This window comes from Enhydra lutris, unplaced genomic scaffold, assembly GCF_002288905.1.
Source record: "Enhydra lutris kenyoni isolate GAN:26980312 unplaced genomic scaffold, ASM228890v2 scaffoldscaffold2, whole genome shotgun sequence".
Classification (NCBI taxonomy): domain Eukaryota; kingdom Metazoa; phylum Chordata; class Mammalia; order Carnivora; family Mustelidae; genus Enhydra; species Enhydra lutris.
The window spans coordinates 96,775,919-96,789,483 of record NW_019154086.1 but is presented as its reverse complement, the minus strand read 5'-3'; the positions used below and the strand labels follow the sequence as shown (position 1 = coordinate 96,789,483).

General features: G+C 41.1%; 1 protein-coding gene across 7 annotated transcripts in view; it reads left to right on the top strand.

The window, feature by feature from the left end:
* The window catches only part of LOC111152475 (amyloid beta precursor protein), a 277,755-nt gene that overhangs the window by 239,294 nt on the left and 24,896 nt on the right, over nucleotides 1-13,565 (top strand). For all 7 annotated transcript variants that reach the window (XM_022510996.1, XM_022510986.1, XM_022510978.1 and 4 more), the window contains one exon: nucleotides 10,421-10,642. In XM_022510996.1, coding sequence (XP_022366704.1) covers nucleotides 10,421-10,642 — 222 coding nt within the window. The remainder of the gene's footprint in view (nucleotides 1-10,420; nucleotides 10,643-13,565) is intronic.

Here is a 13,565-nt window from a genome sequence, read left to right as displayed (position 1 = left end):
TGCTGAAGTATTCTAGTCCCTACACCGTCGATGAGAAGGGGTATTCAGGATAACTAAGTAGGCAGTCAGTCTGCTGGTCAACCATTTCCATAGCTCAAAACCTAAAGACATCTGCGTTATCCAGTTTGACTCAGAATTGGTGAAACCTCATGACAGTTCACATAGCTATCATATTTATATCAGTCTTCCAGAGAAGAGGAAATCCAAAGAAGTGGAAGGTAGGTGTCAGAAGGGAAACTGTGTTGAGGGTGGACTGTCGAAATGGAGGTGACACATAAGACCTCCCTTAGAGTAGGGAGCAGTGCGTGGTTGTGCATCTGGGAACCACCTGGCTCTTCTGCCCTGCTCCTCCACTATCGGGAAGCTCTGTGACCTTGGCCCATGGCAAAAGTCTCTGACCTTGGTTCCTTCTTATGGAAAAAAAAGATAACCACTGAATTCATCAGTTTTCCAAATCTGTCAAAAGTAAGGAGAAATAGGATGCTTGTGATGATACATGTGTATATATTTCTATAATGTCATTCACCAATCAAATAGCCTTGTCAGCCATAAAATAGAATTTTTCATGGAATAGTGAAAAATGTTTGGGTTAGGAATCAGCATACTTGGGTTTGGATCCCAGTTCTCCCACTTGATAACTGTATTACTCAAAAGGAACGTCACAGTTTACTCAACTGTCAGTGGAGTAGGAATCCCATAATAAAGGTTGTTGTGGATATCAAGTGAGCTAATGGATTTGAAAAGGCTGCAGAAGTGGAAGGTGTCTTTGTACAGGTGATCTCGTGCTTTCAAGATGTCATAGCATAACACAATTCTGCTCTCAAGATGTCATAACATAACACAATTCTGCTACATGAGTCACACACAGATCAAGTCATCCCAACCACGTGCTGTAATCACTTGAAGACCACATATGTTCTCTCCCAAATCAGCCTCTTAAACAGCTTCTGCTCCATTGATACAGTGACATCTGGGAGGCTCAGTCAGTTAAGCATCTAACTCTTTTTTTTTTCTAATTCCTTATTTGAATTCAATTTAGTTAACATGTAGTATATTGTGAATTTCAGGAGTAGAATTTAGTGATTAATCAGTTGCTCATTCCATCACGTGCCCTCCTTAATGCCCATCACCCCCTGGCCCCATTCTCCCAGCCACCTCTCCAGCAACCCTCAGTTTGTTTCCTAGAACTCAGTGTCTCTTACGGTTTGCCTCCCTCTCTGTTTTCATCTTCTCTTATTTTTCCTTCCCTTCCCATCTGTTCATCTGTTTTGTTTCTTAAATTCCACATATGAATGAAATCTTTTGGTATTTGTCTTTCTCTGACTAATTTCACATAGCATAGTACCTTCTAGTTCCATCCACATCATTGCATGACAAGATTTCATTCTTTTTGATGATTGAGTAATATTCCACTGTATATATACAACCTCTTTATCCATTCATCTATTGATGGATATCTGGACCCTTTCCATAGTTTGGCTTTTATGGACATTACTGCTATAAACATTGGGGTACAAGTACCCCTTCGAATCACTATATTTATATCCTGTGAGTAAATCCCAAGTAGTACAGCGGCTAGGTCATAGGGTAGCTCTATTTTTAACTTCTTGAGGAACCTCCATACTGTTTTCCAGAATGGCTACACCCACTTGCATTCCCACCAGCAGTGTAGAGGGTTCCCCTTTCTCCACATCCTCACCAACGTCTGTTGTTTCCTGACTTGTTAATTTTGGCCATTCTGACTGGCATGAGGTGGTATCTCACTGTGATTTTGATTTGAATCTCTCTGATGCCAAGTGATACTGAGCATTTTTTCATGTGTTGGCCATTTGTATGTCTTCTTTGGAGAAGTGTCTGTTTCTGTCTTCTGCCCATTTTTTGACGTGATTATCTATTTTGTGTGTGTTGAATTTGAGGAGCTCTTTATAGATCTTGGATATCCACCCTTTGTCTGTAGTGTCATTTGCAAATATCTTCTCACATTCTGTGGGTTGCCTCTTTGTTTTGTTAACTGTTTCCTTTGCTGTGCAGAAACTTTTGATCTTGATGAAGTCCCAAAAGTCCATTTTTGCCTTTGTTTCCTTTGCCTTTGGAGACATATCTTGAAAGAAGTTGCTGGGGCTGGTGTTGAAGAGGTTGCTGCTTAAGTTCTCCACTAGGATTTTGATGGATTCCTGTCTCACTTTGAGGTTTTTCATCCGTTTTGAGTTTATTTTTGTGTATGGTGTAAGAGAATGGTCGAATTTCATTCTTCTGTGTATAGCTGTCCAGTTTTCCCAGCGCCATTTATTGAAGAGACTGTCTTTTTTTCCATTGGATATTTTTTCCTTCTTTGTCAAAAATTAGCTGACCATAGAGTTGAGGGTCCATATCTGGGCTCTCTATTCTGTTCCATTGGTCGGTCTGTCTGTTTTTGTGCCAGTACCCTCCTGTCTTGATGATTGCAGCTTTGTAACACAGCTTGAGTATCTGACTTTTGATTTCAGCTCAGGTCATGATCTCAGCGTCTTGGGATGGAGCCCCACATTGGGCTCCATGCTTAGCAGGGAGTCTGCTTGAGGATTCTTTCTCTCCCTCTGCCCCTCCCCCAACTCGTGTTCACTCTCTCTCTCTCTCTCTCTCTCCTTTAAAATAAATTAATCTTAAAAAAAAAAAAAATTCTCCCTCTGCCCCTCTCCTCTTCTCTCCCCCGCCCCCCAAAAAATAAAAATAAACAGCTTCTGCTCCATTGGACTATAACTAACTCCATGCACAGAAGTAAAATAATCACCAGCTAGAGCTGATCTTCAGTAGGGTGAGCACGACACTGAAGTTTGTCCTCTAGTGCCCTCTACACTTTTAAGTACATGTTTTTTTTTCTCAGAGTCTGAACAACACTGACCTGTTTCCTGAACACTTCCCTGCACTGGCTCCTGTGCCATTTCCTGCCTGACAAATGTTCTGGCAAAAAGGGAAATTCATAACTAGTCTTTTCTTTCTGTGGCTTTCTGATTCAGAAGCATGGTTGTGCAGGAGCGCTTCAAGGCCACAGGGCGGGTTGGGTTCTGAGAACGTGACTTAAGGGTGTTTGGGAGTCAAGTTTCCTCTGGCAGGATTATTCTTTGGCCCGGCTCCTCTTTCAGAACACCTTGTTTCGAGACTTGCGGTGTCTGTTATGAAGGTGATGACCGAGACCATTTTTGGCAGTGGTTTGTCTGTAACGTGCTTGAGAATCACCTGGGGACCACGGTGGCCTGCAAATTCGTGTTCCCTAGCTCTGCAGGGGACTTCTACATACGAGAGCACAGCTAACAGGATTCAAAGTGGAGCAAATGCTAAGACCATCCATCCAATCTCCTCCAAGTTTATGGATGAGGAATGCGAGCCTCAGGGAGCTTCAGAGACATGGCAACGTTCAGTATAATGAACCAGCGTGGCGGTTATGTGCTGAGCCATGAATCAGACTTGCACAGAACCGTGATTGGGAAATTAAATCTGATCTCATAGGCCTGGTGTGGGCAAAATGCCTAGAATGGATGACAGCAGATTCATAGTGGAGCTTCTTGATCGGGGAAAAATTGCATCCCTTTTATAGCTATTCCCAGTGTGGCTGTGGTGGTTGCCGGGAGCAGGGAAAGGAATGTGCTTCACACAGAGGTGTAACCCTCAGTTCTTTCAGACACAGAAGCAAATATTTATTAAAAAGATACCATTTGTGAAAACAGAAATGGACAGCTCACCATAGAGAAACATTTAAATTGTGATTTCTTCTTTATTTAAAAAAGAGAGGTAAGCATGGGTCATATGAGAATCCCCTTTTGGACAAAGCTGAAAGGAAATTTCTGTTTGGGGTGAGGCTACAGATAAATACGTATTTTTCAGCAGGAACCAGAAGAATCAGAAAATTGAAAAAAAAAAAATCATAGCAGTGCAGTTTCAGTCCTATATAGAGAAAACCAGCAAGCCTAGGAGATCTCAACTGATGCTGGTTTCCAAATCAGACCATTAATAGCTGTGTGTTACAGAAAAAAACGCTGAGATTTTCCTCCCCACCCCAAACATATCTAAAAGTTAGAAGAGGTGGTTGAGTAATTGTAACTAAAGCTTGTAAAAGAGAACTGATTTAATATTTACAAACTGTATTTTCTCAAAACCTAAAATACGGCAGTTAAAACTTCAGAAGGCGTTTGGCTAGTGGATTAATAACTTAGGTCTGTGAGACAGATGATCTGGAATTCCTCTGTTTCCCGTTCAGCAACCCTTTTATGGGGCCATTTCTCTCAAACTATCATAGAAGTTTAATGCTTCCACAAAAAAAAAAAAATATATATATATATATATATACATATATATATGTATATATGTATATATATAAGTCATTTGAAAATGATATCACTATTGGAGGACTCTCTTGATGCTGCTTTTTTCAAAGTATGTAAGTTTTTATTTAAAATGCAGTTAACACATGGTGTGATATTAGCTTCAGGTGTAGAATATGGGGATCTCACGCTCCTTCATCCCCATCACCTTGGAATATTTTAAATATTTTCTATGATAACTGTATGGTGGGATTTGTTTTTCTCCTCCTAACTATTAAGTATGCTTAGTATAAATCCTCAACACACTTTTTAAAAGGGCAAGGGGAAAAGGTTTGCTGTATGTTTCATATTTGAAACTGACTATCTCTGTTTAGGCTGTAGGTTAAACATTACCATCACTGAACTCAGTTAAATGTATGCACTTCTTTTTTTTTTTTTTTTTAAGATTTTATTTATTTGAGAGAGAGAGAAAGAGCATGAGCAGGGGAGGGACAGAGGGAGAAGCAGACTCCCTGCTAAGCAGGAAGCCCGACATGGGGCCCTAAGGTCATGACCTGAGCCACAAAGAGATACTTAACCGACTGAGCCACTCAAGCACCCAGATATTTCCACGTCTAACTACAGCACCCAAGTGTGCTGGGTATTATAGAAGAAAATAAATTTAACTCCAGAGATAGTGGTTATAATTCTGGGCAGTAACAAGTAGCTTTTAGAAAGGAGAAAAAAAAAAGAGAGTCTTAGGGGAGAAATGAACCTTGTGTCTTGGTTTAATACAGGAGCTGGTCAATTTAGATGCTTAAAAGCTTTGGAAATCACCAATATATGCCATCAAAGCATTGCAGTAAAATATTAAATTAATTTAGATAAACAGGTAATCCATCAGGGGCACTGACATCCTAAATGTGTGGTTTCTGTGCGATGAGTCTTAACCACAGAATTCAAAGATAAAACCCCACTCAGAAGGAGCACTGAAATAACCATATGTGGCTCTCTGTATATTTTTTTTAATCACAGGCAGAACTGCCTGGTGCCAGTTGTATTTACCATTGGTAAAATCCTGAGCCCTTAATAATGTCAAGAAGTAGCTGGCTGGCTTCCTTCAATATTTTATGATTGCAAAATGGAATCCTACCCCCACAAATGATAATCTATCATTTTCATCTGCTTTTTGTCCCTTAAAAACCACATAGACCTCATTGTTCCGAATGAGATAACCAGAGGTGGTTGTTTCTAAGTCTCCTGCATTAAACTGAGGTTAAAGCATGGATTTCTGCTCTTTTGTACCACCCCCCCAAAAAGCTTAAGTGCTTTTCACTCTGCCAAAAATGTAACATTTCTTGAATGTTTTATTCTCTCATTTTCTGAACGTGAATATCGTAAACCTGGAAAATCAACCACCATGGGGCTCAACATTTTAGTGGCCATTTGGAGGAAATTTTCTGCCAACGGTATAAGAGATAAAAGAGAAAAAGCACGCCCCGCGATTTACTGCAACCCAAAATGTCCTGGATATTTTATGAAGTACAGACATAAGATTTTCCAATGTGACTGTTTCCTGCTCTACCCTTTTTACTGCTATGGGCAGAGATGGGTACAGGACTCCCTTCAGCTCCAGTGCCTGGAAAATGCCTGTTCGAATGGCACCAAAGCAATAACCATTCCATTGGGCTGTTGGTTTTTGAGTCTGTTTGCTGCCCAGTAAGTGTTGCAAGTGTTCTGGAACAGTTAGGCTTATAATCACTTTGCAGGTGAGCAATGCAATGCTGAGACCAGGAGTGAACCCTGCTCTGGGGCTGTGGAGGGTAGATAGGTGGGGGTCACAGGCAGGGAGGTGGGCCTTCTGCAGCCCACAGCTGGGACTTCAGCACTGATGTCCATTCGGTCATCCCTCCCAGCCTCAGTTTCCTGTCCCATAGAAATAATAATGCCCCCATAACCCTCATAAAGCTGTTAAGAGGATAGTTACAGAAGAAAGAGCACTTGGGCTGGGCTTTCAAAAGTTCATATAATTTAGATAAGCAGAGATGGTCTTCCCATGCAGCAGGAACAGAGAGCAAAATATCCTGATGGAAATGCCTGGTCCCATCTGGGGATAATTCAAGCTACCCAGGCTGATAGAGCTGTGGGTCCAGTTCCAGTATGTGGGGTTTCACCCATACCACCAAGCAATTCTCCGGCATCAGTTGGAGAATTCAATCAATTCAATCCAATCCCAACAGTATCTACCTAGAGGTAGTGCATATCCCACAAGAGTTATGGGCTCAGTCCTACAAGACTCCCCCGCCCTGCCCCTAACAGCCCATTTTAAGTCCAAGTGTGACCTGTGCTGCTGATGACCAGCTGTGAATCAGACGTTCCATCCACCTCCTCCTCAGGTTCTATTAATTTGCTAGAACAGAGGGAAACAGTTTACTTACTAGATTACTGATTTGTTATAAAACGGATATAACCCACCAGTAGCCAAGTGGAAGAGACACCGAGGACAAAGTCTGTGGGAAAGGGCTTCGAGCTTTCAGCACATTCCTTTCCCCACATCTCCACGTGTTCAGCAACCTCAGAACTCGACGACCCCTGTCCTTGGTTTTGACAGAAGCTTCATTACGTAGACTTGATTGATTAAATCGTTGGCCATTGATGATTGAGCTCGGTCTCCAGCCCCTCTCCCCTCCCAGAGGGTGGAGCCGAAAGTGCCAACCCTCTGATCATGTGGTTAGTTCCGCTGGTGACTAGTGCCCATCCTTCGGTGACCTGCAGGCTTTTCAAAAGTCACTTCATAGGGGCACCTGGGTGGCTCAGTGGGTTAAAGCCTCTCCCTTCAGCTCAGGTCATGATCCCAGGGTCCTGGGATCAAGCCCTGCATCGGGCTCTCTGCTCAGCAGGGAGCCTGCTTCCCCTCCTCTCTCTCTCTCTCTCTCTCTGCCTCTCTGCCTACTTGTGATCTCTGTCAAATAAATAAAAATAAAATCCTTTAAAAAATTGTTTAAAAAAGTCACTTCATAACATAACGAGAGATACCTTTATTGCTCTCATTACCTATGAAATTCTGAGGGTTTTAGCAATTCTGTGCCTATGAGGACCAAAAATATAGATTTCTTCATATAAATCACTCTATCAAGTGTATACAGCAAAGAGCTTGAGCCTCATAGCTAGAAAGATGAGGTGGGCCCAGATCACAGAGGGCCTTTAATATCTGACAGAGTAGTGTTGGGAGTAATTCAGTAGGAACGGGGAGTTACTGAAATGAAGCAGAGCCATTCCTCAGTATCACAAAAAGATACAGGGAACAGAAAGGGATAAAAAGTAGAGCAGGGGCAACAGCAGGAAATTTCAAAGTTATTGAGGCAGAAAGTGATGATGGTTTAAGGGAAGAGGATAGTAGAAAGGGGGAGTGAGAAATGAATAAGTGAATCCAGAAATGGAGCTTTAAAAGGTGTTTTCAGTAATAGAAGTACGGGACACAGGGCGCCTGGGTGGCTCAGCTGGTTAAGCAACTGCCTTTGGCTCAGGTCATGATCCTAGAGTCGTTGGATCGAGTCCCGCATCGAGCTCTTTGCTCAATGGGAAGTCTTCTCCCTCTCCCTCTGCCTGCCACTCTGCCTACTTGTGCTCTTTCTCTCTGTCAAATAAATAAAATCTTTTTTAAAAAGGAAAAAAAAAAGAAGAAGAAGAAGTATGGGACACAAAGAAATAGAGTCACACATGATTGTGAAGGTTTCAGACCTGTGGCTGGGATCATAGCTCTGCCATGATTCCAACAGGGGAAGGCAGGACGGAGAGCAGGGGGGCCTTGAGCTCAGTTTTGTACATACTAAGTTCATGGGAGATGTAAGCTAATAGACCCAGCAAATTTAGACATATATAGAACCTAGAGTGGGAGGAAGACGTGAAAGCTGGGGATATAACATTTCCGATTCATCCTTAGAGTTTCAAGAGGGGATGGGATTTCCACATGAAGAGTTGCAGAAAGAGATGGATAGAGATACAAAAGGAAAATGTAGGGATGAAGAGATTAGGAAAAAGGAACAAGAAAAGTTATTCAGAGAAGTCACAGGGAACCAGCTTGTAACTGAGTATGCAAGACAAAGAGGAACGGTTTCCAGAGGGCTGGAGAGGTTAAGTGACAGTAAATGCCACAAAGATACCATCATGCCTCCAGGTGGGGCCAAGAGCAGATCATGCTGGCGAAGGTTATTCCCTCTCAGAGGAACGTGTGAGTGCCAATAATTATTCTAGAAGGTCATCTCTTTAGTATTGTAAGTGCTCAACAGTCAGAAGCATATGATTTATATAAAAGAAATGCCCATTTAATTTATTAAAGCAGACATTGACTAAGTTATAAGCCATTAGCCATGCCTCTGTAAGACATGAAAAAGTTGGAGTAAATCTAATGGGGCCCTTTCATCTGCATGGGAAAGGTCATTACAGGCATCAAATAATTGAATTTTAGAATGGTGCTGGAGCAAATAGCTATATATTAGAACTCAAATTAGACTTCAGAAGGACTGTTTGTCTTGGGATTTCATCATTTAGAATGATATCTTGCAATAAAACTGACTCCATAGAAGAATATTAATCCCGTGCTTTAATGCTCTTATCTCAAATTGTTTTAATTGTCCTGTTGGAACTGAGTTTTAATTTTTCAGGTAAAATTTTTTGTCAACTTAGAATATGAAGGACGGGAGGAAAATGTTACAAATCAAATTTAGATCCCGATTTTATTTTCTTCCTTTTCTGCAGCAGTAATACTAACCAGTGATTGGTTTGAAACATACGATACAGTAAACTCTTGACAGAGGTGTGATTGGAGGATGAGATATTCTGCTTAATACCATTTTTAATAGCACACATACTAGTCATGGATGTCTAACTGTAAAAAATATATTCCACAGAGAAACCTGGTGACCTGTGGCAGCTTAAGAAGATTCACAAATCTTGTGATAACCCCATATTTAAAGTAGTGATTCCAATTAGTACAAGGTTATATTCCCAGCTCTCTTTTCCAGTAAAAAATGCACTGCAATAATGAAATGTATATAATGTAGGAATTTTCACTAGTCCATAAAAACTTAGAGATAAGTAGATTATGTTCCACAAAGTTGGTTTTGTTTAATCCGTTTTTTTAAAAAGGCTTAGCTGAGGGGCGCCAGGGTGGCTCAGTAGGTTAAGTGTCTGCATTCAGCTCAGGTCATGATCCCGGAGTCCTGGGATCGAGTCCCACATCGGGCTCTCTGCTCCGCGGGGAGCCTGCTTCTCCCTCTCCTGCTCCCCCTGCTTGTGCTCGCTGCCTCTCTCTCTGTGTCAAATAAAGAAATAATCTTAAAAGAGGGGAGGGGTAACTGATAGCATTTTTTGAAAAGAGAAGCATCAGCTGGAGAGAGGGGAAATTGGCTTGAGAGGGCGTGACAAATGCTGGGAGGCAGGGAGGTTTCATCCAGAGCAGAGCAGGCTGGAGCAGAGCTTCATGTCTGCGAGGTCCCCACTGGGAGGGCAAGGGGACTCCCTCTCCGTTGCCTCAGTACATCCATCATGCAGCACCCAGGGGTCCTTTGGGAAAGGCAGATTTGTTCATGCAAAGCAGTGCGAACTGTTCAGGATGGAGCAGGCTGCCACCCAGTTACACTTCTCTTGTCCTTACATGTGTTCAAGGAGGGATGAGGGACTCTCTGGATTACATCCTCCAGCTTGAAAGGGACTGTCCCTTGCGCAGTGCCGCCACGTCCCAGCAAACAGCTCAGCAGAGCAGCACACTGTTGATTCCTCTGGGATCCCAGGCTACCAGAGCCTGTGTCAGAGGAGGCAAGGGAGAGCTCTCGAGGTCTTTCTCCATGGGGAGGAGTGCTGCAGCCATTCTAAGCCGCAGCCTTGGTGGGAGCCGTTCTCCCTGGGCTCACATCCTGCCTTGGGCACGTGCTCTGGTTTTACATAAGTGACTCAACTGACACGGGCCTCGGTTTTCACATCTATCAGATGGAGCCGACAGTGGTACCCACCTCGTGGCCCTGCATGAGATCGTGTGTGCAGAGCAGCTCCGGTTGTGTGTGGGGCAGACCGGAAAAGGGAGCCAGTGCTGCAGTCATACGTGTTGCTGTGACCCACCATCCACCTGGCTTTGTTCTGTTTAGATGAGCTGCTTCAGAAAGAGCAGAACTACTCAGATGACGTCTTGGCCAACATGATCAGCGAACCAAGAATCAGTTATGGAAACGATGCCCTCATGCCGTCCTTGACGGAAACGAAAACCACCGTGGAGCTTCTTCCCGTGAATGGGGAGTTCAGCCTGGACGACCTCCAGCCCTGGCATCCTTTCGGGGTCGACTCGGTGCCGGCCAATACAGAAAATGAAGGTAAGCGGCCCTGGAGTGAATAAGAACATTCCAGTACATATGTGTGTGTGTGTGTGTGTGTGTGTGTGTACACACACACACACACACACATCTTCCTGATATTCTTGAGTGGTGACTTCTTACATGCATTTAAGAAAAATACTTTCTCCCCAAGAGGTATTTTGTCGCTTCTGGAAAAAAAGAACAATATTCAGTGTGTGTTTATGAGCCAGTCTAGGCCCACCTTCAAAGCAAACAGGGGATGAAATTGTGTAAATGTTTCTCCCAGGGGAAGAAGTTTTCGTGGAGCCTGCAGAAACGGGGATTTGGAAAGCAGCAAAATAGTCTTTGCTGGTTAAATAACCTAGTGCATTAAATTTCAGATTGCATTGACTGTTAAAGGGAAAGATAAAGAACCACCTACAAATAAAATATAATTTTGCTGAAAATTTAAACAACTTTGTGTTTAGAAAGTTAAATTGAAGGCAGCTGTCAAAATGAAGAAGCATATCTACATGATTTTTCCTACGATAGCTCAGAGATTTTCTCTGTCAACAAATTTGCACATTGGCGGATGTACTTTCTTTCACAGGGATTTCTTAGGAGAAACTTCTAAACAATATCTCTTCACAAGAGAACATCTTTTAGTTCTTTTTATTCCTTAAACATTTTTACATGTTTAGAAGTATACAGTTTCAAACACGGGAACACCTTGATTTCTGAACACGAATAGCACTTTTTTTAAGAACACCAGATTTCACCTGTGAGTGTCTTTGTTAAAGTGGCAAGTTTGGATGGTGGTAATAATTGTAATAGGACTACAGTAGGGAGACCTCAAAATGCCGTCAGTGTATGCCTCAGATTAAATTTAGACTCAGTGTCAGACCCTAAGTGTACTTCAGAAGTTTTTTTTAAGGAACCATTACAGAAAATCTTTCTGTGGGGGCGCCTGGGTGGCTCAGTTGGTTAAGCGACTGCTTTCAGCTCAGGTCTTGATCCTGGAGTCCCAGGATCCTGCATCAGGCTCCCTGCTCCGCAGAGAGTCTGCTTCTCCCTCTGACCCTCCCCCTTCTCATGCTCTCTCTTTCTCTCTCTCTCTCTCTCTCTCTCAAATAAATAAATAAATTCTTTTTTTAAAAAAGAAAGAAAGAAAATCTTTCTATGAACAGTCTCCATGTGAGTAATCACCCCAAATTTGTTTCATTAATTTGAAAAAGGGCACATCACAGTAGTAATACCAGCTACGAAAAGCAGCGTCATTTATATCAAAAGTAATGAAGACTTTACCATTTATAAAAATAATCCTGACACAGAGGAAAAAATTTAAAGACTTATAAAAATCGAAGAACTTCAGTTACAAGGGTAACTTCCTTATTAAATTTATTAGTAATAGAGTGCTAACTGTACCTTTTTTTTAATAGGTGAGTACATTTTGGTCTTTTAAAATCCTCATCATTCTGTCACTAATGAAAATTCTTTGTGGAAAATGTCCAGTCTCATTTGTAAGTTTAAATGCACACTAGATTTCCTCCTTTCCTTTAGCATACTGAGCTGTTTAATTCAGGGAGAAATAGGTCCCACATCTGACTGAAGTCTGACAAACTTCTTTGGAAGAGAATTTCTTCCAAACTTCCAAACTTCTTTGGAAGAAAATTATAACCCTTAATGCCCTCTATACCAAATACTGTTAAATGTTTGTCATTTATGTCCAACTCATAGCTTTTTATGAAAAAAAAAAATTTAAACATATAGATTAGACTGTTCTTTGTTAAAAATTACCCTATCTTTGAGAATTTATTCAACTGCAGTGATTCTAAAATTATAATTTACAAGGAACTTCCTATCACTTTCTCATAATCAAAGAGCTTTTCACATATTTGAAATACATAGTTTCTATAAATAAAATGTTCCCATTTAATAATTTCCATTACTTGTTGATTTTGGAAAAGTAGGATAAAACCTATTTCGGAGCCAACCTAAATTTTTATGATCACACGCACACAAAAATAATAGAAACTAGAAATTGTAATTTATTTATGGTGACGTTTATGGAAAGATTAGAAAACCAAAAGTAAGCTACATTAGCAGAGTAAAAATTGATTTAGAGAAATTATTATGTATGTTTAATATAATACTTGATATTTCTCTTAAATGTTGTGAATCCTATACAAATGTGGGCTATACAGAGTTTTTGTAAAAACAACAACAGCGAAGACACTCAGCCCTGTTTATGTTAGCTTCTTCTAATTTAATGAATACAGTGAAATGCAATGATCTTGGTGCCACATAACACCATGAAGAATAGCAAAAAATGTATATTATTCGAGAAGGTGTTGCATTTCCTGAATTTCACATTTTCTCTTTACTTTCTCACTCTATCAGATATTGAGAGCTTAACTGCTTACTATGAACACACACTTCCTTGGTATCTTTAATGAGGTAAATTTAACTTTGCATTTATCATATTTGTAACATAAACACCAACAGTTAAATAACTCTTCCTTTCTGTATTCCAAGCATTTCATCCTGACTTCATATGTATATATATGTGGTCATATGCATATATGTGGTCTCCATTAAAAAATATATGCATTCTAGTAAACATTTGGCTTATATTAAAATTTTTAAATAGTAGGCAAACTGACCCACTCTGTTTAGGGAAAGAAGTGCAAGGATATTTGTTGTTCTATTAAGGAGAAATAGAGGGAAGAACTATTTTTACTCAACCCGCTTCCTAAAATCCAAACCTTAATGCCACTGTCAACATGTTCACTGTTTTCCTGGTCGTCTACCCCTTGACAATCCTCCCAAATCAAATAAGAAAGAAGTCTTGGTCCTAATTACGAGGCAAGCAGGGATTTTTCCCCCAGCACTTGCCAGATAACCCGAAGAAGGAAAGTTGGGTTAACTACTAGATTTCTCCAAAGTGATCAGTTTTTGGAAG